General features: G+C 43.9%; 1 protein-coding gene across 3 annotated transcripts; it reads right to left on the reverse strand.

Annotated features, from left to right (window-relative positions):
- Positions 1-1,299: 1,299 nt before the first annotated feature.
- On the reverse strand, positions 1,300-27,424 carry CCR9 (C-C motif chemokine receptor 9). Of its 3 annotated transcripts, none has more exons than XM_029589456.1 (4): positions 27,312-27,424; positions 24,294-24,425; positions 4,964-5,062; positions 1,300-3,638 (listed from the first exon to the last, which is right to left on the reverse strand). In XM_029589456.1, the coding sequence occupies exons 3-4, from the start codon at positions 4,964-4,966 to the stop codon at positions 2,538-2,540; spliced, it is 1,104 nt and encodes a 367-aa protein (XP_029445316.1). In that variant the 5' UTR covers positions 4,967-5,062; positions 24,294-24,425; positions 27,312-27,424; the 3' UTR covers positions 1,300-2,537. The 3 variants fall into 3 exon arrangements, 2 of the variants coding, with proteins under 2 accessions (XP_029445316.1, XP_029445317.1); XM_029589457.1 differs by lacking the exon at positions 27,312-27,424 and adding an exon at positions 26,510-26,584; XR_003854583.1 differs by lacking the exons at positions 1,300-3,638; positions 4,964-5,062 and adding an exon at positions 9,833-10,138.
- Positions 27,425-27,792: the final 368 nt, after the last annotated feature.

A 27,792-nucleotide genomic window follows, 5' to 3' on the forward strand; every position in this document is an offset into this window, starting at 1 on the left:
TGGCCACTGTTGGAAGCGGGATGCTGAGCTTGATGGACCCTTGGTCTGACCCAGTGTGGCATTTTCTTATGTTTTCTTATGTTCTTAATATATGTGCATATACGCGTATATGTGATAAAATGGCCGTGTCCCCGGGCGCAGACTTTCGGACGTGCACACGGGCGCCTGCACGCCTGCTTAAAAGTTGCCATCCCAGGTTTTTCTTTCATTCTGTGTCCATGGGAGAAAAAGCTCAGTAAGAGGACTTGTTGTGTTAGAAACCGCCTCTCCGCAGAGATGATAGCACGATAACAGAATACAAGGAAGCGTTTGATAGGAGAACATGATAGTAAGGAGAAGTGAAGATAAAGCCAGAGACCAAGTAAGAAGTTTTGCATAATTCCCGTGAGTAGGGAAACTGAGCAGACCAGGTCAGGCTTGCAGCCTTGGTCTGCCTTCATATTCTCTGCTGCTGCTACACTACAAAATAATTGTTACTTTTACTGATGACCCTTCCTTCAGAGAAATCTCTTTATAGAAAATAATTGAAATGAGATTTTGTAAAAATAGAGTTGGGAACCAGAAAGCAAAAATTAATTTAACGCCAAACTGCTGATACACAGGGTGCATTCATTCTAGCATTGCAGACTCCTGCCATTTCCCATAGAAGAAACGTTGCAAATATTTCTTACAATAAAAACCTGTACTGAGAGGGGAAGATTACCTCCAGCTCTTTATGGCCTCTGGAGAGCAATTTCATAGAAAAAAGTTCAGCTGTCATAAAAGCAAATATTTGATATATACTTGGCAAAAACCAGATAAATCATACATTACTGCCTGAAACAAATGTATTCATGGCTCTCTGCTGGCAGGGAAGCGATACCATCTGAGGCAGAACCCTTTAGTGCTCTTTCACTGTAAGCCTGTTAAGTGAGTGTGACCCATATGTTTGGGTTCCCCTAGTCGGTCCTGGAATTACCCCCCTCCCAAGCCAGTATGCTTTTCAGGATATACCCAATAAATATGCCTGAGATAAATTTGCATGCAGTGGAGGCAATGAATGCATATTCATTGAGAATATTGTGGACTGGCTAGGAGATACTTCAGGATCAGCTTGGGAATCAGGCCCAGACCATGCAATATTAGGAATGTGCATGTGTTTCAAATGAATGCCAAAAATGCGATGAATGAGGCCATTTTTTTGGTTTATTCCAAATGGAACGGGCTGAAAATAGCCTCCTACAAAAACATCCAGTCGTTTTCAGGTACTTTTGTTTTCATGGCATTTAAAAAAAAAAAAAAAAAAAGAGCCTCAGGATGCCCACACCCCTGCAGGCCCCACTCCTGGGCAAGAAAATTGAACCCACCTGACTGTGGCGTGCCCAGACCCAAAGCTCACCCCGATACCAGGGTCTAGCTGGTGTTGAGACATTCTTGAGGTTGGCCCTGTGCAGTACAGGGCCTGCCAGGAGCCTGGGTTTGCCCAGTACAGGGCCTACCTAGCACCGAGGCCTACCCAGAGCGAGTCTGGCCAGATTCTCATTGAAAAAAGGGCAGGAGCAATACTAGCTTGCTCCCACTCAGGTCCCTGTGCTTTAAAAATAGCACTGTTCCCCCTGGATGATGGCACCAAAGAACTGTCACTTCGGTGCCTTCCTCTAGTGCAGCTTGCATTATTTTTATGTAAGGCCATTGTTACACCTGTGATAGCTCACAAGTCCAGCCCTACAGATTTTTATTTTTGGTCTGAGAAATAGTCAACAAATTGCTGGTGATAACATTTTTTGCAGGACTAACTGAATTCATTTGTGACTACCTTCTTCCTTCATTGGGTTTAGTGCAAAATGAGTCAAGGATGATAATGTCCAAATAGATAGGAGGCAATACTAGACAATTGTTTCAAAGAAAAAGGATAATGGAGGGTTGGGGAAGGTCCCGGGGATCTTTCTAGTCATTCTATCTGTTCTATTTGTTTAGATGAATTTTGAGAAATGTGAGAGGTGAGGGAGAAAAAGAAAAATAGCCTGAGTTGTAGATGAAAGAAGGTTATCAGTAGTAATCCGTAAGGAAACCAATGTCTCTCCTGAGTCCTTTTCTATTTGTCTCATAGTTGTCTTATTTTTAATTACAATATTTTCCATTCGTGGGAAGTTTTCCAGTTTTCTTTTAGGAATAAAATGTCTGATCTGCACTTTTGAAATATTTTCCACAGGTGTCAGTGCTAGCGTTTCTCTGCTGTTTTTCTCTGTCTCTGTAGTTTCATTATTATGTTTAGTTTCTAGCTCATTTTACCAATATAACATCCTTTTTCATATTTTCTGGCTGCATTGAGATATGTGTGCCACATTAATAAAGAAATAAGAAAATGATTCTTTTGTGCTGGTGCATTTGAAGGCAATGGTATTGCTTTTTTTCTCTTCTGTTTGAATGGTTTTCACTCCTTCTTTAACCAGACACTGTTTTGTTTAGTTTAGTTTAGTTTTTTTTTGGGGGGGGGGGGGAATATCGGGTATGTTTTCATCCTGATATTTCCATTTATCTCAGTCTTCCGATTCCCCTTATAATGACAATGTGCCCGAGGATCTGGTTTCTAGGATACCCGAGTAACGTTTTACGCTCCATTCTGACTTAATATACTTTGCCCAGTTTGCTTGGCTGATGCAGCCCAGCTTCTTCAGCATTTTCAGAACGTCATGCCGAAACCTCACGCCAATGAACACATACAGAAAGGGGTTCAAACAGCTGTGCAGGAAAGCCATGCTTTGAGTGACCTGAGTTGCAATATCAATCTTTTTAGCCATGTCGCAATCGGGGGCAGTCAGGTTAGCAGCATCTAAGGTTTGCAACACTAGAATGCTATTGTATGGCAACTGGGATAGGACAAACACTGCCATGACAGAGAAGATTACTTTCAGGGCTTTGTGCTTCTCAAAGCTCTTGGCCTGAAGAAGGGTTTTGATCACGACAGCATAGCAGCAAATCATGACCACAACAGGAATGCCAAAGCCCATGGTGAGCCTTAAAATGAGAACACTCACTTTCAAGGACTGGCTCAAGTCAGACGGATACACCATGGTACAGGATTTTACGCTTGTCCCTGCTCCAAACACAATGCTAGATGTCTCTGTACTGTACATGAATTCTGGGATGCTTAAAGCTATGGCAAGCAGCCAGACGCCAAGGCAGATAAGTTTGCTGTAAAAGAACCTTTTGGGCTTGTAATTCTGTGCTTTCATCGCCTGTACAATGGCAATGTACCTGTCCACGCTGATGCAGGCGAGCAACAACATGCCGCTGTAAAAATTGATTCTGTACATGCTGGTCACAATTTTACATGTGGCAGTCTTAAAAACCCAGTGATGCGAAGCAGCTATTGCCCAGAAAGGAAGAGTGAGGAGAAAGAGGATATCGGCAATAGCCAGGTTCAGCAGATACACATCAGTCATGGTCTTCATCTTCTTATAGTGTATATAGATAAGGACAACTAAACCGTTCCCCGTTATGCCCAAGAAGAAGACGCAGCAGTAAATGAGTGTAAGGAAGTATTTGGCAAACTCTCTGACAGAGCTCTTTTCACAAAAGGAGCCAGGATCCTCATAAATGTAGTCTGGTGTAATGGAGATATTACCCTCGGTGTAATCCTCTACTGCCTCCATAGCCTGTAAGAAGACAAACATTGATAGTTAGTTGTTCGCCAGCAAAGACAGTTGAGTCCCATTTAGCTTTTAATTAATGACATCTCAGAGATGTCTTTTGTTCTATGTTTTTATACATAATACGAGTCATAGTAAGGAAGGAGAGATATTTTAGTTACAGATATACATTTATTGCTTGTTATATACATTATTGTATGTTTATCACAGTATGTTATTACAAAGTACAGAAATAATTTTATATTACAATTTAATGTGAATTATTGTATTTTCTGTCCTGAGCCTGTATGGACAGGCAGATGATGATTTACTTCTATTAAATGCCTCTACCGGAAAGCTCACAGTGATTTATAATGAGAAATATAACAAGCCATTATTAAATAAAAACATATCACTCCCCAAAATCTCATCCTGAAAAAATTACCCTTTTGCTGACCACATAACACATCATAGTAAACCTGCTTTTTACAAAATACCAAACACCTTAATCTTGAATACAATAAAAAAAATAATTCTTCTCTATAAAACCCCTTAAAATTATGTTCTTAACAACTCTCTGGCCACTAAATCATAAATACCAGGAGACTGAATCAAAACAAACTCCTGCCTACCCTAATCTCAACCATCTAGCAGCTACAGTGATTGGCAAATGGCTTCCTTTCAGAGGTTGTGCCAAAGTCTAGGGCCTATCATCAAGAAAGCCCACTTTGTCAATCTCTGCAATTGGGCAGTTTGTACAGAAGGAACAATCAAAAAATTCTCCCATGTGAAGCACAGACTGTGGGGTGGGAGATAGTTGCACAACCTCTCTGTTAGGTAATCTGTCTCTCCCCCCTCCCCCCTTCAAGGCTTTAAACATCAACATCAATCTCTTAAATTTACATCAGGCCTCAACTGGACGCTAGTGGAGATGCTTCAAAGTGGGAGAGACATCGCCCTTATACTGCAACCCATCCAAGATCCTAGCAGCCATATTTGGAACTAATTTTTGAATGAATAATTAAATAAATGAATAAATGAAAAGTTTTCCAATAAATTGAAGATATTTTATAGTACATTACATAGTGAAAAAGACAGTTCATTTGAAAGCATATGTAACCGCCTCTTTGGTTGATATCCAGAATATAGGGACCACTCACAGTCCTAGGGCCAATCTTATCTTCCCGGACCTCTAATTCTTCCTGCCACGTACACTACCATTGTGTTGGCTACTAGGATGCAGGGATTCTGCTGGCAGGGAGGAGAACAAGCCTCCAGGGCCCTAGGTACATGCGGGTAGGGATCCCTCTGCAGTCTCTCCAGTCCCACAAGTTACATTTGATCTTTCTCACCATGGTACTCACTCCTTGATGTCTCAGAAAGCTTGTTCTTGAACTCGAAAATAGAAGCCTGGAAGCTTGAAGTGGTGCTCAAATAAAACTTTACTGTAACTGAGGAAAAATTTATAAGAATAAAAAACAAATTACAAGAATGAATCTTGCAGCCTAGGTGCAATATCAAAGAAAACTTCGCCTTAGTTCTCTCACGGTTCAAACTCTGAGCTGATTGCCCTTCCTGGTGAGGGGAAAGCAGAACAAGTCTCTCCTCATTGACAGGCCGATGCTATATCATGCGCTGAGCCTAGCGCACTGGCTAACATGCATTTTGGGTGTGCTAGGCTAACACCCGATGCAATAAGGGAATTAGCATGTCCAAAACATGCATTCAAACCAGTGCGTAGCGTATAGATGAGGCTATTAGCTATTATTCCCCAATGCAAAAAATCATAGTGTGCCCAATGTGCATGTTTAACATGGAAAATTTAATGCGCTCCGAGCTGTCTAAAAAAAACAAAACCCACAAAGCCACAAAAAAAGGCCCAAAATACTGCTTTTCTATGCTTCCTCCTACTGATACTAAGTAGGAATAACCACAGGAAGCAGTATGGAAAAAAATAAATTATGTCGGTGGTCAGGTTAGGAAAATGGATGCCTATTAATTGTCTATTTTCCCTAACTGGCGCACAGCCACTTCTCTTGGGCGCCTAATACCATGGACGCGCCAGGGACACACAATTTATCCCTAGCACGGCCTTTTCAGCACGAATCCTCATTTAAATAATGCATCACACGCCCAGGAGAAGTGGCTGGGTGCTCGTTGAGAGAGCAGGCACTAAATCATGGGCGCCCGTTTTATGAAAGCCGATATTGCATCGGCCTGAAAGCGTGTAGCAAGGTGGTGGTAAAATGGCTTCCTCCTATCCAAAAATAAAAAAAAATCCCTCCAAATGAGTTCTGCACCTGGGCAGTTAAGCTGGATGCAGGGCAAAGCAGCACTTCATCCTTTTCCCTTCAGGCAGGAGTTATTATCCTCCTGAGTTGGGAGCAGGTCAAGCAGAAAAAAATCAACTCTCTCGCAGAGGTCAGAACTGTTCCTCTGCCCGGGCAGTCCCATCCAGGTGCGTGAGGGCTCGTGAAAGAATTCCACAAGCTATGGGGCCCACTGGGATCCAGCAGAAAAACCCGCTCCTCTCCTTCCAAAGCCAACTACACAATGCACGTGCTCAACCCAGGTTATATAAAAGCGAGGGACCGACCAATCCCAGCATCCAAGGCAGGGAAAAATCATAGGATTGGGCCCAACAGTGTCAAAAAGCTCTGCCTACAGATGAAAAAGGAAAACATGAGTGGTAAGAGAACAAAGTACCCCTTATCCGTAAACAAGCCATTCTATTTAGCTTCATTTCCCTCTCAGTCCCGTAAGAAGAGAACAGTCCCCTCCTCCAGGCCTTGTAAACTCATAACTGCATTCAGTTGATCTCAAAGGCGAGTATAGTGTCTAGATTGTACACTACAAGACCTAAGAGCAACTATTGCAGAAGGTTAACAAGAACAGAGAATTCAGACGTAGTGAGTGGGTCCTATTTTCAAAACAGTTTCTTCCATTCTATGTCCATGGCAAATCATTTGAAAATGGAAGCAGGGGCTCCCAGGAACCCAATCTCTCCTGGAGGGATTGGAAGGGTTCAGGACGCCCAGGATCTCTGCGGTGACATGTACTGCGTGGCCATCCTGTGAGTAGTTTTGCTTCGCGCACCTCTCATTTCCAAGCACGGCGCGTGGCTGAACGTGTAATGTAGGTTCACTTGGAAGAAAGCAGCCTAGAGCGCTGGCATGGCAGGCTCCGTGTTCTGGTTCCAGCTTTTAAACACTGCATCTCTGGTCTTTTCTCTGTGTGTGCATGTGCGCTTTCCATCCTCTGTTGTTAGTTTGCTGTTATATGCAAAGGAAAAGCATTTATTGATTGTATACAGAGGAGTGGCCTTCCTTTCTTATCCTGTCTTTTTGTCTTTTCTGTGGATTCTAGCTGTTTTTATTTTATCTGTTGTCCTATGAGTATCTGTTTCCCCCTTGTATTTTTTTTTTATCCACTTTTTCTGTATTGGCAGAGGGGTGGGTTCAGGGTAAATAAGCCATGAAATTGTTTCTCTCCAGGGCTGCAGTCCTCCATTTCTCCATCAATAAATGCATACATGCACTGGAGTTTGCTCTGAGGTTGAACAGATGCCTCTTTTGGTTGTGCAAGTGCATGTGCTGGCTAATGTCTTGCTTTGCATGCCCTAGGTCAGGTGTTCACAACTCTGGTCCTCAAGTGTCACAAGCTGTTCGGGTTCTCAGGGTATCTATCCACACTGAATATGCATGAGATTCACTATATGCAGTGGAGATGGTGAATGCACATGCATCTCATGAATATTCAGTGTGGATACCTTAAAAACCCAACTGGCTTGTGGCACTCAAGCATCAGTGTTGCCTACCCCTGCCCTAGGTTCTGTTTTGCCTGTACGGCATCCTCTCTCATTTGTCTTTTTCCTCTTTCAGCCCCACCATCCCATAATAGCCCTCCGGTTAAAGAACCATCTCAGGGGGTTATTTTCCAAGCCGCGATAGGTCCTTATTGCGTGTGTTAGGGCCTTATCGCACGCGGTACGATTTAAATTAGGGGGAGGGGAGGAGTCAGGGCGGAGTTGGGGAGGGAATTATGGTAATTGGCGGTGGCACCGCTGCCGGTGATAATGTTTCGAACATTATCCCCGGCAGTAGCGCGTGGAATAGCGCCACCTTTTTTCGGTGGCGCTATGCCCATGCAGGCGAAACCACACCGCCGAGGTGCAGCCGGCTGCAGGCTATCGCCCAACCCGCCCCCCGTAGCGCAGGGTTCATCATTCCTGGCCTAAGGGAGACTCTGAGAGAAATCCTCCAGCAGTCAAGAGGGACTAACCCTGGATAGGAGCACCAAAAGCATTAGAAAATTCGTTTTTTTTCATCCTATTAATATAAATGCATGTTTAAATCATTCTAGTTATATCATTTCTATTATATTTAGTTGTGTGTGAGCCTGCATGATGGTTTAAGAGTAGTAGAGCATGAGTGCATAGGAACAGTGTGGGCGTATGTATGTGTGAAAGACCATGGATGAGGTGAGATTGAAAGGGAGGGGGCACATGTGGCAAGTGAGGGTGCTGGGCTGATTGTGTAGAAAGTAGAGTGGTTTTAAAAAGATGAATGCTTTATAAAATGTTCAATAAAAAAAAACGTTTAGAAAAAGATGAGTGCTGTGATCTGTTGTCGGGGAAAAGTGGTGCTTTCTCTTTAAAAGTTGCTTTTGCAATAAGAAAGAATAACCAGTCATTATTTTCACAACAGGAGATTTTGTCATCTTTCCCTCTCATGGCATGTGATTGACTATTTCAACTAGATTTTCTGATTAGGGCTTTAGAAGATTAAAAAAAAAAAAAAAAAAGTGACAAACTTGCTTCGATAGAGTGCAGTGGGATCTGCCACACTATAGTAAAGGACCTGCCAGAGAGCCACCTCATTTGAGCAGAACATATATTTGAGTTTTTAAATTCAGGCCCGTGAATACAAAGGGCATGGTCACCCCAAATCTCTTTTACTTAGCCATGCTGAATTTGTTGGTTTGTCCCACATAGCTCCTGTATATGCCCTTTTACAACATTTGCAATTTGGCAAAGCACAAGTGTCCTGTTATATTTGCCCTCTGAAACCTAAAAACAGAAAGCATGAATTAAACCCTGGGCGGACACTTTTCAAAACACCGTACAAGGGATAACTTATACAGCTGAAGTTAGCTATATAGCTGGTTAAGTTTAATGTTATCTGGGAACATAAATCAATCTTTGGGATTTCCCTAATAAGTATGCATAGGATATATTTGCATATTTATTAGGGATATCCTGAAATTCTCCTGACCGGTTTGCAGCCTTCTAAGACTGCAGTTTGATACCTCTGACTTAGGGCATGGCATACTATAGCATCATATACCACTTTTTATCATTTCATTATCTCTGTTTCTTGTTCTTATGCCTTGTTGTTCCAACATTTTAAAACAGTGGTTCCCAACATATGTTCCTGGGGGCCCACCAGCCAGTCGGGTTTTCAGGATATCCACAATGAATATGCATGAGAGAAAGTTTGCATGTTATGGAGGCAGTGCATGCAGATTTTCTCTCATGCATATTCATTGTGGATATCCTGAAAACCCGACTAGGTGATGGGTCCCCCAGGACATGGGTTGGGGACCACTGTTTTAAAAGACCAATTAGCACAGGGGTAGGCAACTCCAGTCCTCAAGTGCCACAAACAGATCCAGTTTTCAGGATATCCACAATGAATATTCATGAGGTGTATTTGCATACACTGCCTCTATTGTGTACAGATCTATTTCATGCATATTCATTGTGGATATCTGTGGCACAGGAACCATCAGTGACGTCTTTTCCTCTTTGTGTGCTTCATTTACAGTGCAAATAAACAAATAGTATTCTACGTTCACAAGTCCATTTGGTAATACAAACGCAAACAGGCCAGCTCGCTTGAAATGGCTGCCTTCCCTTTTGACTCACAGTTATTAATCCACAAGCTGTTCTCTGGTCTCTGCCCACATTATATCCCTGGCCCAGAGGAGAGACAGTCTGGACCCAGCATTCCCCGTGTTAAGGTGGACTGGGCCAGATAGCGGAGCCTGTTTTTATGTTGTTCCGTGTTCCCTGGGTATATATTCTCTCACAATATCCTGAAAGCCATACCTGTGCGTGGCACTCCAGGACTGGAGTTTCCTGCCCCTGTAATAGCATCTCTGCCTTTCATAGCCATGTTTTCCAGCAAACATTTATAGTCACTACAGGTCTGATCTGTGCGTTTCCCTTTTGGGCAAGATAACTTTATTAGGCTAACAAAACATCCCACAATTTAGATTTACTATCTTCTTAAAACATGCAAACCATAGCACACGTTGTGACCGTTCCCCAGTCGCTCCACTGAAATGTGTTGAGTTTTCTGGCAGGGGTAAAGTTCCTGCAGAAGACTAGATCCTTTGCAAGCTGTGATACCCTTTTACTGGACCAATAGGAGAACAGTCCCAAGTTGTTCTTGACTTTTTGGGATCGCATAGATTCCCTGTTCAGTACCATCTTCTTATGTTGGTCCAGGGAAAGGCATCACAACCTGCAAAATACAAAGAAAATCGAATAGTGGAAGGTATATTTGGCTGTGACAGCTGACGAAGCACTAGTGGCAAAGTTTTCTGTTGTAGCCCGGGCCGTAAGGTTGTGGAACCCATAGGCAGAGTGCTATGGTGATGCCCCTGTGAAGCTCTGCCGGCGCATGGCGCTAAAGCAAGCAGAAGCAGACTCCTCTTTGGCCTGAATATTTCGTGCCTTCAGTATTTGGCGCCCTAGGCAGGAGCCTATTTTGCCCATGCCTAGATACCCAGCCAGGTTACAGCACAGAAAAGGTTTGTTTATCTGACACAGAATGCTTTACCATCAAAGTGGTTTTCAACTGCTGATGTGTAACAGTCAAGCAATGTGTGTCCTATTTAGGCGCGTTTTGCACCTGGCACAAAAAAAAAAAAAAAAAGTGAAAAGATAGAAAGCCCTGCTAGTCAACCATGGTGAGTCTCTGTGAAGATGCACTGTTACAGGGGGCTAGAGGTTGCAAGCAATAGACAAAGTCTTTGAGCTTGCCTGCTGTTTTGCAGATCTTTCAATCGCATGTGCTTATTGCATAGCTCTGACTTACCTATGATGTTCTAAAGACTTGTGGTTTTAGTGTTTACTTGACAGAATGCAGCAGACCCAGTACATGTGTGACGCTTTGGCTTATGATGTCTTTAACTTTCACAAACTTTCCATTTCATCTGGTTGATTTAATTCTTATTATTATGTGTGTGCTCAGAGTAACAAAAACCATTTGCAAATTCAATAAATAAAAAAAGAAAGTGTTGGTCAAAATTCAAAGAAACAGAAGGAAAGACTGCCAAAATATCTGCTTCAACACAAAGAAGTCAATATTCAGTAAGCCAGTGTGCGGTAAATTTATCCAAGTAACGCTATTCAAATCAACGGGTGGCCGCTGCACTGGAGTGTGCGGATGGTAAGAGGGCATCCATGTGCCCAGCCAGGGCCCGCCCATGGACTTGTCCCCTCGCTGCCTGTGGTCTCAGGTAAAATGGAGTTCCAGCAGTGCCCTACCCCCCACTACTAGTGCTAGCTCCGCAGCCTAGCAGCTGGCACATGGCTCCTTCCCCAGGGTGCTGGCGAGTCTCGATGATGCAACATGCATCCTGGCTTCGTCAGCCTCAAGCATGCTCTGCCATTGGCTATTGCGGTGTGCACTGATATCCTGGGATGGTGCCACAGGTGTGCAACGATAGCATCGATGCCGGTCCCAAGCCGCCATTGGCTACAGCGGAGCATGCCCATATCATCAGGGTGGGCGGGGCTGCACACCAGACTCTGCACCGATTCCCTCCCTGGGGAGTGCAATGCCAAGTAGGCCTAACTGATCAGAAGCAGGGCCTTAAGACTACTGAGTGGTGGTCACATGGGAGCCTGAGGGCTCCTCCCAAGGGTGCAGAAGAGACTTAGGTGGTAGATGGACCTGAGCACCTGAATTAAATTCCATTCAGGTCGATACAGTAAGGGCGCGTAAGAAAAAGTGCGGCAGTGCCGGGCGCCCGCTCGTTTGCCGCACGCACAGTTCGGATCACATACCGCTCGATACAGTATTTAAATGGCATGCAAATGCAAGCCGCGTCCAAGGCGCATCCATGAAGCGCAATCCATTTTACTGTATAGGGTGCTATACAGCTACACTGTGAGGGTGGGGAAAAGTACTCGCAAAATCATTTTTCAACATACTTTTCCCTGCCCCACCCATAGTTTGATGTTCAGAAGGTGGTTTATGCACATCGTCCAGGGTTTATGCACGTAAATCCTTGTAAAAATTGCTTTCTAAAAGGTCGATTTTAAAAGAAGTGCACATGTGCATCGGCAGGCGAGTGAAGGTATGCTGGCTTTTTAATTGTGTGTGCACTTGCGCACATCTGTTTTAAAATGTACCAACCATCACCCGTACCTCCGGCCATCACCATTGGCCCCTGAAACCACCAAGGAGGCCCCCATGCAGCTGTGTGGCAGGCCACCGCGTTCGGCCAGCTCTGAAGCTCCCAATGTGGCTCGCGACAGAACACTGCTGACTCACTCCTTGGCCTCCCCTAGGCATGTGCACGCCCAACGTGACCATATTTAAAGGGCCAGTGGCAGGAAATCCCCTGCGGCACCCACTGATGACCTCAAAGGCCCTGGCCTACAAAAGGCCCTTGCTTCCTTACAGTCCTTGCCTTGGCAATCAGTAGTGTGAGTTGCTCTGCATTCCTCATCTGCAGTTCCAGTGTTTGTTGCCTTTGTCTTCAGTTCCAGGTCCAGTTCCTGGTCTTCATCTTCAGTTCCAGTGGTTCTTGTTTTCATCTTCAGTTCCAGCGTCCTCCTTCTCAGTTCTTCTTCGTCTCCTCGTCTGCCCACCTGTCTTGCTCCTTGCCTTTCTGCCCTGCCTATCTGTCCCACCTTCCCTTCGGACAGATACCTGGTATTGACCTCAGCCTGCCTCCTGGACATTCCTGAATGCCACCTGCCTCTGACCACTGCCTGCCTCAGGGATAAACCCGAATGCCAACTGCCACTGATTCCGGCCTGCTTCCGGATTCGCCTGTACTACATCTACTCTGGTCCAGCGACCTCGACAGTCCTTCCGACAATCTGTAGAGGCCCCCACCTAAGACTTGCTGGACCTGGCACCCAAAGGCTCAACCCGAGAGGAGTGTGGGATGGTAAAAGCGAAGCTCTGCCTGCCAACGGTGGGGACCTGCAAGACTCATCCCTGAAGGTTGTGCTAACTCCACCAAGGGTCCACAACTTCAACAGTAAACTAATATCACATATCCGCCTTTCATCTATTTAGCATTAATCCATGGAGCTATATACCCTAATACTGCACGAGCAGCTATACTAAGAAGTATGATATATCCATATTTTGAATTCCTCGTGTACTTTACATAGGCCTGCTGTCAAATTTTCTAAGGGAAACTCCACAGGCAGTTTCCTTTTGAAATTTTGCTTGCAGGCTCATGACTATAAAGGGTACCACTTTTAGCCTGAGGAAGTGTCCTTGACCTTTACAAGCATTGAGATTGGGGTTTCAGCTGTCTGAATGCCCTCAGTATGACAGAGTATGTCCAGACCCTGCCTGTTGGTGATGTCAGGTTAGTGTCATTATGATGAGGAGGAGCACTACTTCACATTAGGAGGGGTAAAATAATGCTATAAAAGCCCCTGCTCCCAGGTGAGTAGCAAGAGCATTTTTGAGGACGGATTGAAGATTTTCAGGAGTAGGATTCTAAGCTCTAGAGTCCTGAGTGTTATCTTAGAGCCCTCTCCTTCTTAGTAGCTACATAGGATCTGTCTCCCACTGAGCGGGACCCAGAGAAATTTAGGAGGAGGAGTAAAATTCCAGTGTGGAAGGTCCTGGGAGTTCACAAGAGAGAAGAGGTTCTAGCAGAGTTTGCTGGACAGGTGGTACTGGGAGAAACCAGGAGAAAAGTCAGCCTGCACGGGAAAGCTCACCATTAGGAGGGGTAATATACCTGATTCACCTGATTCAGCTAAAAATCAGCCCAAGACTCACATGAGAGTGAAAGGAAGAGGAAAGGACATTGGTGAAACAGATTGCATCTGCCAAACAGGTACTGGGAAGGCTCAGGGTGAAAAAACATACTTTCCCCAAAGGGCGGGCCTGTTTGAAGGAGAGGTGGAAAGAGACCGTGATGTCTGTGTTGGTTTGTTTTTTTTGGTGGAATTTTGCTACGGTATTGGCGCACTACCCTAAGTGTGCTGATTTTTGGGCTTGTGGTTTGCCACCAGTTTCTTTGAGTAAAAACTTTATTTTCAACAGCGTAGCGTGTTAAGAGTATTTTGTTACTGGATTGGTAAGCAGCAGAGCCCCCATGGTATGTAAAACCCTTAGGGCCTTGAAATCTTGGCTTTCCCCCCTGTACTAGCAGTAGGCGCTGTGTTTGGGCCGTGGGCCTCCCTGTGTGCCCAGGACCCAAACGGGATGCTGGGCTACAACTACAAAGCTATCCACAGGATTTCATAATTAGATGAGAGCCTAAGAGACACTATGCTGGATCAGATCATAGTCTATCGCGCCCACAGTCAATATGGGTCACAAGTACCCATCAGATCGCAAAACCTAGGTTTATTTCTTGTTACTCTCAAGGATAGCAATAGCTTTCTTGAATATTCCTGGCAAACAATGTGTTATGGATTTTTTCTCCAAGAGCTTGCCCAAACCTCTCTTAAACCTGCTATGCTAATCGCCTTGACCATATACTCTGGGGAACAGATTCCATAGCTTGATTGTGTGCTGAGTGAAAAAGTACTTTCTACAATCTGTTTTAAATTTGCTGGTTGTTAGTTTCATGGAGTGTCCCCTTGCTTTGGTATTTGAAAGAGTAAATAGCCGTCCTTTACTTACCCTTTCCACCCCACTCATGCTTTTATAAATTTTTCTATCGTGTCTCCTCTCAGCCGTCTCTTTTCCAAGCTGAAGATCCCGATGGAAGTAGCCGGCTAACTCTTCGGGGAGGTCAGTTTTCAGAAACCGTCTCACTGCACCAAATACACGGCTCCATAACTTTAGGATTCCCAAAACAAAAGTAGCTGGGTAATTTTTAATTGAAAATTCACCTAATATTATATAAGTACAAAGTACCCATGTGAACTTACACCTGCTATTTTAGCGGGATGACTTGCATGGAATAAACTATGTGCACATATTGACAAATTCAATGTGCTCGCGTAGTTTTGTCCCCCAACCAAAACAGGCCTCCTGAACGCCCAGTTGTTGGGAGGTTAAATATAGGCACATACATTTTCATCCTGATGGATCTAGCTGGCTAACTCCTTAGTTAGACGACGGCTAGATCTGTTTGGAAGGTGCCCCGAATAAGAACAAAAATGATAAATATATATGCAAATATATGAAAAATAGCATTATTGTAGCAGGTTGTTCTCTTTTTGAATGAGGGAACACGCAGCCGGAAGAGTTAAAAGTGCATTCAGTGTGTTACAGGAGTGCATTCTAAGAACAAAGACTACCTTCTGCCATTTGATTGCTTTCTGGGTGAAGGTGGCAATGACCTGTTAGGAAACACTGATTTGTAACCACAGATTACTCATATCAGGCCCTTTCATGCCCAAGAATGTACTGCAATAAGAACCAAAACTGCTTGTTACATAACTCTGTAGATACAAAAACAGTGCCATACCAATGCCCTCAACTCAGAATGTACATGTTTTCTGCTTCCAGAAGCAAAATGACTGTGACCTAAGCAGCACATAGAGCACCTTGAATACTGTGTACAATTCTGGTCGCCGCATCTCAAAAAAGATATAGTTGTGATGGAGAAGGTACAGAGAAGGGCAACCAAAATGATAAAGGGGATGGAACAGCTCCCCTATGAGGAAAGGCTGAAGAGGTTAGGACTTTTCAGCTTGGAGAAGAGCCGACTGAGGGGGAATATGATAGAGATGTTTAAAATCATGAGAGGTCTAGAACGGGTAGATGTGAATCGGTTATTTACTCTTTCGGATAATAGAAAGACTAGGGGGCACTCCATGAAGTTAGCATGTGGCACATTTAAAACTAATCGGAGAAAGTTCTTTTTCACTCAACGCACAAGTAATCTCTGGAATTTGTTGCCAGAGGATGTGGTTAGTGCAGTTAGAGTAGCTGTGTGTAAAAAAGGATTGGATAAGTTCTTGGAGGAGAAGTCCATTACCTGCTATTAATTAAGTTGACTTAGAAAATAGCCACTGCTATTATTAGCAACAGTAGCATGGAATAGACTTAGTCTTTGGGTACTTGCCAGGTTCTTATGGCCTGGATTGGCCACTGTTGGAAACAGGATGCTGGGCTTGATGGACCCTTGGTCTGAGCCAGTATGGCATGTTCTTATGTTCTTATGTTCTAATTACAAAACAGCATGTGTCAGGGGGTCCCAGAATTTGCCTCCTGCCATAGTAACTGCCCTTACTAGTATAGAGCCAGTGGTCTCAATAGACCCTGCCCATGAATGTTCTTAGAGTAGAGCAGGAGTGTTATAGGGAGGTTAAATATTCCCCAGAGGGAGGTGTCATACTTTTAATAAAATTCCTGAGCCTGAGTAAGTGCAGAGGGAGTTGATGGTGCCTCTCTTCACAGCATGGTGCTGGTGTGGGGACTTTCTCACTACAGGGAAAGGACCCGGGTTGGGCCCTCTCTCAACAGAAGGGTTTCTGTAGAAGAGCCCTGTCCTGAGGGACTGGCTGCAGCCCAGGGTCAGGGTGCCCAGGTCTCCAAGAGAGTGAAGGGGTCTTGGGGTTCCAGGGAGTGAATTCCTAAGAGAATGATGAAGATAAGAAGCAGTTTTAAGGAAGAGAGTTGTAAGCGCCTGTACGCCTCATTTGTCTAAAGAGAGTGCTTGGAGAAGTCTGGCAAAGCAAAAGCATTGTCCTTTGTGGGCATCAGAGGGAAGACTGCCTAACAGAGGAAGATCCTGAAAAGTTGCTGATTGACAAAAGGAATCAGCCAGAGGCTCATCTGAGTTTAGGAAGTGAGAGGGCTTCCAGAGTGAGCTGCAATCAGAAACAAGTACCAGAGGAGACCCAAGAGAGGAGGGTTCTTTCCCCCAGAGAACTAACCTGCCACAGGTGCAGCAGTGGCATGCAGGTCACGGCCATCAGGGGATTCACTGAATTCAACTTGAGAGTGAGACTGTTGCGGACTGGGTGCAGAGGGGATAAGTGAGATTGCTGGGGACTCGGAGGGCAAAGAGGGCATTGAGGTGGTGAGACTGCTGGAGACTCAGGGGAGAGGGAGTTGAGAGGGTGAGACTGCTGGGAAAGGTTTGGGGAGAGATGGGGTTGAGACTGCTGGGGACTCTGGAGGGGCAAGGGGGTTGAGAGGGTGAGACTCCTGGGGACAGGGTGGGGCAGGAGAGGGTAACCGCTAGGGACAGGGTGGGGCTTGGTAGATGAGCTATAATTGTTTCTTCTGTTTCTATTTCTCTTCACTTTTAGGAAATGTGCATCTCTGAATGCTTTAATTTTGTACAATACAGGAGGAAATGCATTCTGTTTTCATTTCGCTGGTGTTGCACTGCAGGAAAAGTCTGGCCTTTTGAAGTTTCCAGTTCTGCTTTTGTCTCCATGTTTCTATTTATAATTTGTCATCACTCATTCTGTGTTTGGTGAGGGGTCTGCCTATGTTTTGCATGTTGGGACCAAGGTGGAGTTTTCTAGCAGCATGTAATTTCTGAGTTAGGATCTGTAGCAGTCCAGCTTGCTCTGTTTTCCAATCTGTACCTCCTAGAAGGAGAAGGATACAGGGCAGTGGTCCTCAGACTTTGCTGACCCCTTTCAAGAATTGTACATGTCTTGTGTACTTATTAGGGTTACAAAAATTCAAAATTCACACTGAATATTATCACCCCTGTCATTATGCCAAGGAAGTGGTGGTGACGGGAACAGGAAAGAGAGAGGAAGCTGTTCCATCCCCTTTACCATTTTGGTTGCCCTTCTCTGAGCCTTTTCCAGTGCATTAATATCTTTTTTGAGATGTGGCAACCAGAATTGTACACAGTACTCAAGGTACGGTCTCACCATGGAGCGATGAGGCAGGGTGAGGCAGCCGCTTCAGGTGGCAAAATTTTGGAGTGCAAAAAGTACCATCCAAAATGCTCAGTAGCCGCCTCGACCTGCCTCCTGAAACATATTTAGCTAAATGTCGGCAGGTTTCCAACCCCCTGCCGGCGAACGAAATAGGAGAAGACCCTGCATCCTGCCAGCAGCAGGATGAAGAGGAGAGGCTTCATAGCCACTGATGGTAGGAGGAAGAAAGCAGGCCTCAAGCGCCACCAGTGGATCTCATCCCACTGTGGCGAAGGCAAGAAGAGGCCCGTGCATGATGCGATCGGAGCTGCTGCTGCTGCTCCTTCTCCTGTGCCGGTCCCTCGGTATTCAAAAATCATGAGGCTAGCACGTCCTTTATGCTGATCATCGCAAGATTTATTTATTTAGTTAGTTAAAAGGTTTTATATACCGACAACCGTTTGCACATCGTGTTGGTTTACAGATAACTTAGAACCAAGGTATAGATAGGCATGGCCTTTACAAATAACAATGAACAATCAACATATAACAAACAGAAAACTAGATAATTTAGTTGATGGATTCAACTGGGGGAAACATAAATTAGGAGAGGGGGATGAACAACAAAAACAATAAGAAAAGGCTATGTACAGGGTTCAAATAATACGTTCGTTGAGATTTTTGATTCCTATTTGGGGGAAAGAGAAGGGGAAAATTTGGGAGGCCTGAAATTAAGCAATGAGATTTTTTAGAGGTAAGTCACAGGGGGGGAAGAGTTAGCAAGAGAGGATGAGGGGGGTAGGCTTGTAGGAAGAGCCATGTTTTGAGTTTCTTTTTGAATTTGGGTGTGGAGGTTTCAGTGCGTAGGTCAAGGGGCATGGAGTTCCAGAGGGTGGGGCCGGCAAGTGAAAGGGCTCTGTTTGTTGTAGAGATGAGTCTAGTTGATTTTATAGAGGGAGCGCAGAGGGTTCCACGTAGGGAGGAACGGGTTGGTCTTGTGGAGGTGCGAGGAAGGAACGGTGGGTTTATCCAGTTGTAATGTTCATTGGTGATGCTTTTGTGAATGAGGGTAAGAGTTTTGTAAAGGATACATGATTGTATAGGAAGCCAGTGGAGATCAATCAGGGTGGGAGTGATGTGGTCTTTCTTATTAGCATTTGTGAGGATACGTGCAGTGGCATTCTGAAGTAGTTGCAAAGGTTTGATGTAAGAAGCAGGGAGGCCAAGGAGGAGGGCGTTGCAGTAATCTATTTTTGAAAATATGTTAGACTGGAGTACAGTACGGAAGTCAGAGAAGTAAAGTAAAGGTTTGAGCTTTTTAAGGGTTTGCAGCTTGAAGTAGCAGCTGCTGAGGATAGATTTGATGTAGGGTTTGAAGGTGAGTTGGTTGAAAAGTATGACACCCAGGTTTCGTGTGTGGGATGGGAAAGTGGAAGAGGAGAGGGTAGGGGGTATGGGTATTGATGAATGTTTGGTGGAGATGAAAAGGAGTTCAGTTTTTTGGGGGTTGAGAGATAAGTGCATGTCAGTGAGGAGCTGGTTAATGGAGGCAAGACAGGTTTCCCAGTTTTGGAGAGCGGTGAGAATGGAATTTGTGAAGGGGATAAGGATTTGCACATCATCTGCATAGATGAAATGCATGAAACCAAGCTTAGAAAGAAGGTTAGTGAGAGGGAGCATATAAATGTTAAACAGGGTAGAAGAAAGGGAGGATCCTTGGGGGACACCACAGTCGAGGTTTACGGGGAAGGATTCTATATTGTCAGTGATGACTGTGTAACTATGATTTTGGAGGTATGATTTAATTCATAATAGTGCTGTACCAGAGATTCCAATACTGATGAGAGTGTTGAAAAGGATGTTGTGATTGACGGTGTCGAAAGCGGCAGAAATATCAAGCATAGCGATGAGATAGGAGTTGCCGGCATCCAGTCCTTTGATTAGAGTATCAGTTAGGGAGAGGAGTAAGGTTTCCGTACTGAGGTGTTTACGAAAACCATATTGTGTTGGTGGGAGCATATTGAATTGTTCAAGGTAGTCAGAAAGGTGGGTGTTTACTAGTTTCTCCAGGACTTTGGAAAGGAAAGGAAGATTGGAGATGGGACGGAGGTTAGATAGGTTGGCGGGATCAAGAGAGGGTTTTTTTAGGATAGGCTTGACAACAGCATGTTTTAGAGAGTTAGGGACCAGGCCTTGTTCAAGGGAGCGGTTCACAATTTTGGAAAGTGATGTAGCTATAGTTTTGGGAATAGAAAGTAAGAGTTTGGTGGGAATAGTTTCAAATGGATGGGAGGAAGGTTTCATCTTTTTTAAGATGTTTTCTATTTCAAGAGTTGAGGAAAGTTCAAAAGATGAAAGAAGGGTGGGTGTGTGTGTGATGGGGAGTGTTATATTGTTAGTGTTCGGAGAGAATTTGGCAGTGATATTGGACACTTTATTCTTAAAGAAAAGAGCTATTTCATTGCAGCGTTTTTGTGTGGGGGGTTCCTGAGGTAGTGTCAAATTGGGTTTGGTGAGATTTGAGATTAAGGTAAATAGGGCCTTAGGGTTATATTGTAGGTGGTGAATTTTTTTGGCATAATATTCTTTTTTTGTTTTTTGGATAGCATTTCTATAGGCATGCATGAGTTGGTAGTAGATGGTTTTAGTAGCAGGAGAGGGGTGTTTTCGCCATCGTCTTTCAGCTGCTCTGAAGTGGATTTTTTGGATTTTGAGTTCGTGGGTGAACCAAGGTTTTTTATTTGATTGGGTTGGTGTGACAGTTTTTTGTGAGACAGGGCATAAATTGTTTGCAATGTTGAGGGTAATCTCTGCCCAGGAAGAGACAACATTGTCAGCTGACTTTAAGTCGAGGCGATTGGGAATGTCGGAGCAAGCTGTGGTGAGAGTGTCTAAGGAGCAGGTCTTACGGAACTGGAAGGATTTAGGTTGAGAGATAGTGGAAGGGGGTGGCAGTTGAAGTGCAAGGGTAGTTTTTATAATGGCGTGGTCAGACCAGGGTACAGGGAGGCATGAGGGGGAGTAGATGGTGTTGATGAGGGAGTTGGTAAAGATCAGGTCTAGGGTATGTCCGGCCTTGTGGGTCGGGGAGTGAATGATTTGTGTGAAACCCATCGCATCTAAGGATGAGATGAACACTTCGTATAGAGGAGATTGTGGTATGGAGACCACATGAAGATTGAAGTCACCAAGGAGAATAGTAGGAATGTCGGGAGAGAGTGATTGAGTGAGGAATTCGATGAGAGGGGTCTTTTTCTAGCAGACCCGGGGGGGTGTAAATCAGGCAAATTTGCAGAGAGTTTGATTTGAAGAGGCCTACTTCATTTTGGATGGGAATATTGCAGATTTGTGGAGTGAGTTTAAGTTCCTTCTCCTCCTCTTTTCTTTTTGCGGGGAATAGAGAAAATATCATAGATTTCAATGGGAAATTTGTTGATAAGGGGAGTATCAGAGGGTTTAAACCATGTTTCAGTTATAGCGCAGATTTCCGGTTTAGAGTCGGTTAGTAGATCATGAAGAAGGTGAGTTTTTTGTTGCAAGGATTGGGTGTTAGAGGAGAAGTGATATAAAGGAGAAGGTAAGGAGTTGTGTGGAGGGGGATATGGGAATGGGGGTAAGACACCTTTTTAGAGGGGTGGAAGGGTTGGAGGGGGGGATAGTTTTGAGGGGTATCTATTTTGATAAGTGGTGGAACAGTAGCATGAATGCGGTGGCATCGTTGAAGAAAAGGGCTGGCAGAAATTTAGTGGGGAAAATTAATGAGAGGCAACCAAATAAGGAGTTTTAGACAGGATGTTACAGAGATTTAGCAAATAAAGGGGCGCACGAAGGGGCGCACAAAGGTCGCACAAAGATCATCTGCATCAACTTCCATGTCTTGTGGGTAGTGAAAGGAGATGTTCAAATGACTTTTTCAATAATCTGTTGGTTCCCGCTTCAACCCATTCACAAAAGTATTTCGGTGTGTGTTGCAATTATTCACCTCTTCAATATCTTAAACTATAAATAAAGATTTATATATTTATACCCACAAGATGTTGGAAGTTGATGTGACATTGATTTAATGTAATGTCCCCTGAGGAAGCCTCATTGTGGCAAAACAACAGGGGGCCCCTGTGGTGTGGGGGCTATAATAACAGAGTAAATTACAAACAAATCTATAACACTGTGTAATGGTAGTGGGCACGACAGTGCTTTAATTTGTACACACTGTTATTTAATTAGTAAAATGTTTGACACACAAGATGTTTTTCTTTTAATATGGAAATGAATGCATGGTTTAGAGCAGTGATGGTGAGCTCCAGTCCTCGAGTGCCACAAACAGGCCAGGTTTTCAGGATATCCACAATGAATATGCATGAGAGAGATGTGCATACAATGGAGGCAGTGCATGCAAATCTCTCTCATGCATATTCATTGTGGATATCCTGAAAACCTGGCCTATTTGTGGCACTCGAGGACTGGAGTTTGCCATCACTGGTATAGAGTGTGTGAGTAAATGGTTGAACGTTGTTTGATACGATCCGAAAGGTGTTGATTTCCAACATAGATGCATCATTTTGGGTTTTATTGCATATTTTTGTAATTAGCATTTTGGGTATCTTGAATATTTTATAAAAGATGTGTATAATAAAATATTGTGAATTTAAAATAGAGTAAATGATACAGATTATTTTCATATTTTGATATTATTTGAAGTTAGGAATCTTATGTCACCTTCATACACTGATGTATCATTATTGAGGTTGCCATTCTCTCTTCCCCACATCAGTCTGGAAGAACTCCTGGACTGCAGCGAGTTAGTGGGGGCTCAGCAGTGCCTGAAAGTAGTCCTTCTTCAAAAAGGAAAGACCATGAAAGGGGGGGGGGGGGGGGGGGTTATACGTGTAAATGGTGAAATAACTGTAGCTGACAAGGACCATCTTTTTCCCCTCTTGCAAAAATAGTCCAGCTCAGGGATTACTCAGAACTGTCCTACAAAGCTCCAGTCTTGTGCATCGTCTTTCACCTGCCTTTGTACAACATAGAATATAGGCCATGGTTTATAATTACATAGTCACAAAGATGAAAATGATTTACTATAGCTAGATGCATATGATCTTTATCCAACAGAACATATAGCTGATGTGTTACCCACATGAAAGCAGCAGAAAGTCACATCTAAATTTTTCAGCCATCTACCAGCTGAGAGAGCAACCGTAAGCGAAGACCTTTATTTTCTTTTTTACCCTAATTTCCTCCCCTTAATGGTCTGTGCCTTACATCCTTCCCCCTCCCCTGCAGTGTGTTTGGATTGTATGGCTCTCCTCTGCAGCCAAAGGCCCTGCTATATTCATATTTTGAAAATCAAAGGCCTGATTTACATATGTAATTTCTCAGGTATTTTACTTGGTTTTTTTTTATAAAGATAAATACTTTGCATTTATCACAGCACAGCAGTTTTAAACTCTCCAGTTAGTACTGAGGTAAGGAACACGGAACACAAGCCATGTTCTTTCTAGTTTCTAGTACCGTCTCTATCACTGCTGTGAAATTAGTCATTGAAGATGTGACAGGCTATTCTCACCAATGCTGATCTGCAGTAAGCAAATCGCAGGACAACAGCACTGCCCATCATCACGAGCAGTGCCTGCAGGGCTCAGAATCCTGACCACAGCATGAAAAGATTAGAGATGTCAATCGTGTTCTCGATCGTCTTAACGATCGATTTCGGCTGGGAGGGGGAGGGAATCGTATCGTCGCCGTTTGGGTGTTTAGAGTATCGTGAAAATCGTTAAAATCGTGAACCGGCACACTAAAACCCCCTAAAACCCACCCCGACCCTTTAAATTAAATCCTCCACCCTCCCGAACCCCCCCCCCCCCCAAATGCCTTAAATTACCTGGGGGTCCAGCGGCGGTCCGTAGCTAAATCGGGGGAAGGGGGAGGGCAGGAAAACCGGCACACTAAAACACCCTAAAACCCACCCCCGACCCTTTAAATTAAATCCCCCACCCTCCCGAACGTGTAGTACTCCGTTCAGCCGGGGTCCGGAACCCCCGCTGAACGACCTCCTGCAGTCGATCTCCTGCCGGCGCCATTTTCTGTACGGAAAACGATTCGCGGCAGGAAATCGCTCCCGGACCCCCGCTGGACCCCCAGGGACTTTTGGCCAGCTTGGGGGGGCCTCCTGACCCCCACAAGACTTGCCAAAAGTCCAGCGAGGGTCCGGAACGACCTCCTGCAGTCGAATCGTGTTGGTCTATGGCCGCCGCCATTTTGCGCCGCCATTTTGCAAAATGGCGGCGCAGAATGGCGCCGGCTGAAGACAACACGATTCAATTGCAGGAGACCGTTCCGGACCGCCGCTGGACCCCCAGGTAATTTAAGGCATTCAGAGCACTTTGAAAGCAGAAGATTCTCAGCAAGACTTTTAGAATGCTGGATCAGGTGATGCAAAAAGTCGCCTTAGTGTCATGGAGGGACTTTAGCTATGGTGTTCTCTGGCACAATAGGAAATGGGCATTTCAGAAAGGAGCCTAAAGTGCTAGGGACATCTGAACTTAGCGCTCCTTCAATGAGAGCAAAGCTGCATTTCCCCTGAATGGTGTTTTACAAAGGAATCGAGTCCACTTAGCAAAGCTTCTCACCTTTTAATTGAAATCTCTGAATTGCCAGAAATGAGCGATGATGACTCCCCACTCTCTCTCTCTCTCTCTGGTACGCCTCCAGTAACGTCTCTTTGTAGCGCGCTGCTCAGCCGAGCTCTGCTCTCTGTAAGACTGAAATATGTAAAGATATCAGAGGGGTAAACGGGAGTATCATTACTCCAGCCCCCGGCACCACACAGGGCACAGAGATGAGAAATGAACTCCAGGACATGTTTGGTTGGATTGTATCATGCGTCGCACGAAACCTGACCCACGATTTATTCAAAACGCAACTCCTGCTGGAAAATACATTGCAATCTCTGTCGGCATAAAAAGTTGCAAGAAATGGACCTTAGTTCCACTTTAGTCTAGCGAATGTACACAGAACGCAATACCAAGGGTTTTCATACCATAGTATTTCTATGGAAACAACACTAATACCATTATATTCCTGAAGACATAAATCAATGTTTATTAGGTGCAACACTGACTCTTCCTTGTCAGCGCGATGTGAAGCAGTTACAGTATCTGTTTTCCGCTCTGTTACTCTGAAATAATTCTCATCGCTCGTTACATAGTTATACTACACTTAGGTGCCTGTACTAAATGAGGTTTTCCCGTTTTATTTGTAAGGGAACATGATTTAATAGAGTTCAGTCTTCAGATAGCTCACACTGGGGCCGATGTAATAAAATGAACGTTAAAATTGTGAGGTGAAATTGTTTCTTAACGGGCAACTAATTTTTTTTTTAACTCCCAATGCAGTAAGCTAATGGAACTCTAATGCTTTAGGGCATTTAAAAATGCAGATAAACAGGAAAATGTGCGCAAAGAAAAGGATTAGCTCACAGAAAAGCATGATTTATGCACGTGAATCACATCTTATGTGCAGCAAACACGGTTTATGTGCAGAAATCAATGTTTGCCTAAAATATATGATTTATGTGCACATAAATCATATTTAATGCATGAGAACCTTGCTTTTTATGGACAAAGCATGTTTTCTACACATACCTTAAAATCCTGACTAAAGGTCCTGACACTGCAGCTCTTGCTTTTGCCCATAAACTGACCCTAGTGCTGGAAACTTTACCTCAGACCAGGCGTAAAACTTCCAGTGCTAAAAAATATGAGTGAAGCAAATGCATTCTTCTGTCCTGGGGGGAGGGGGTAATAGCTATTGCTTTCCTCAGCATGAGATTTCCATGCAAAGGATCTAAACAATATGCACAGTTTTACGTGCACAATTTTTGTGTGCAAAACTTACTGCATTGGGAGTACTGATTATGCCCAAAACATGTACACACATCTGTGGGCAAAATGTATTCTACATCGAGCCCACTGTGATTATTTCTTTGTAGTAATTCTCACACACACACACACACACACACAAGCCACAGCAAATCCAGTCTTTTTCGAGAAGTGGATAAAGTTTGCTGTACTGATTCCTACAAAGGAATCAGACCCAGCCTTTAGGTCAGCTTCGATTAGAAGCACATAAAAGTTTGAAAACATAAGTTCTCATGGTGTCTGATTAAAGTACACTGGGGATATAGAAGTCGGTACTAGAAATGAAGTTACCATGACTTTTTGTGTAGCAGCAATTCATTTTCACTGGACTCCAATATTTAAACTTAAAATTTCATTTAGAGTCAAAAAGCAGGAAATGAAGGCTTCAGTCCATCTATATAATGAAGTATGTGTCATACTAAAGACCAAAGAGAGTATAATGCCCAGTAAATATATGACCAAAATAATCCCTCTATGGGTCAGTAAACAACCTCATACATATATACTGTACATAATATAGGCTCTCATAACATCCAGGGTATCTAGAACAAGAAGCTCCTTGCACATCTCGTGGAGCTTACTTTCCAGGATACATGCATGGATACGTGAATAAAAAAAAAATACTGCTCCTGTCAGAATCCCCTTGGACCCTCCTACCCCCAGCATGTACTGGAAATTTGGTGTGGATAGAGCACCAAACACAAAAGTTATTAGGGGAAACCCTCCCCCCCCCCCCCATATCTCTCTCAACTTCTCTTCTCCTACACTCCTACTAGGGAACTTTGCTCCTCCAAAATGGCTCTCCTGTCCTCTCTCCCCCTTTCGCTTCTGCCAGATTAACTTGCAACAGACCATGCACTCCTCTGCTTTGCCCAGCAGTATGCAACAAGAAGATACTGCTATTCCTGCACTTTGAGTCATCTTACCAAACCTTCCCGGGAAAGTGTCAAGGCTTTGCTGTCCTGCCAGGCTGTTCCCTAACTTCCACTCGGAAAGCTCTGATAACCATGAAAAAGGCAACAGAGACTCCCATCATGCTCCTCCTTAATATGCCTCCCTTTCGTGCTAAGCTTATTGTAAACCGAGACTTTAAGGAGGCAGGAATGTAATCACAACTTTGATTGTAATCTGCCTTGAGATCGCTTGATAAAGGCAGAATATCAAATGCTTATTTAAAAAATAATAATAATAATACATAAACACAGACTGAAAATGGGATCTCAGAAATTTCCTCCCTTTCAAAAGCAGGATAAAAATGCTTTGATGCTTCATCAGTTAGCCCATTTTGTTTTGATGCCCTGAATTTTGTATGAAGTTGTTTACTGTACCACAGTGGGGATTTAGGGCCATATATTTATGGATCAGTATATATTCTCGGACTATATTGCTGTGGGCAGAATACCACTTCTATTTTCCTATTAGCATTTATTATTAAAGACCTGCAAAAGTAGAAAGGCAAATGTGATTTATTTCTAATAATTGTAGCTTTGCTTTCAAATTAGGGCCATGCATTTCTAAAATGGAACAGACAATGTATTAATATTATTTTTAAGAATTAAAACTAAACTGACTTTACCTTTCCCCCATCCCCTAATACTGTAGCATGGACTTTCAATGAAGAGAGCTAATTTCTTTAACAGACATTCAGTTTTAAAAGGTTTTATACAGTAATATTTATTTTCACAGATCTACTCTATGCTGCTATAGAAACCAAAGATTGTATCTTACCTCCTGCTCAACGGTCTTCTTGCTTGCTTCCTTTAACGCAATTCTTTTCAGCAGGTTTAAGTAACTCTTTGAGAATATATCGTCTTCTCAGCTCTCAGCAGTTTGCAGCCAAAGGTTAAGCAATATATTTAACAAAGCCCGTGCTCAGGGGGATTTGCTTTCTCAGCTCAGGAGGGGATCGGGTCATGTGACAGTGTGGGAGGTGCAAGATGTCAGGTGGGAAATGATAACTCCATCCCATCTTTTTCTAAAAAGACTCAGAATAGCTAACAACATAATGTAACACCCCCCTCCTCCCTGACGGGGAACATAAAATGATGGGATGGGATTCCCTGTTGAATTGGGTGTTCCATCCCATATTTGTTTGGTGGGTTCAATATATGGTCAGGCGGATGGTGAAGTGGATGTGTGCGGTGACAGCATGAACATCCCCAATCACTCTGACTGCTGTATGGATAGTGAGGATGCCCCCATTAATGCC

This window comes from Rhinatrema bivittatum, chromosome 2 (assembly GCF_901001135.1).
Source record: "Rhinatrema bivittatum chromosome 2, aRhiBiv1.1, whole genome shotgun sequence".
Classification (NCBI taxonomy): Eukaryota; Metazoa; Chordata; class Amphibia; order Gymnophiona; family Rhinatrematidae; genus Rhinatrema; species Rhinatrema bivittatum.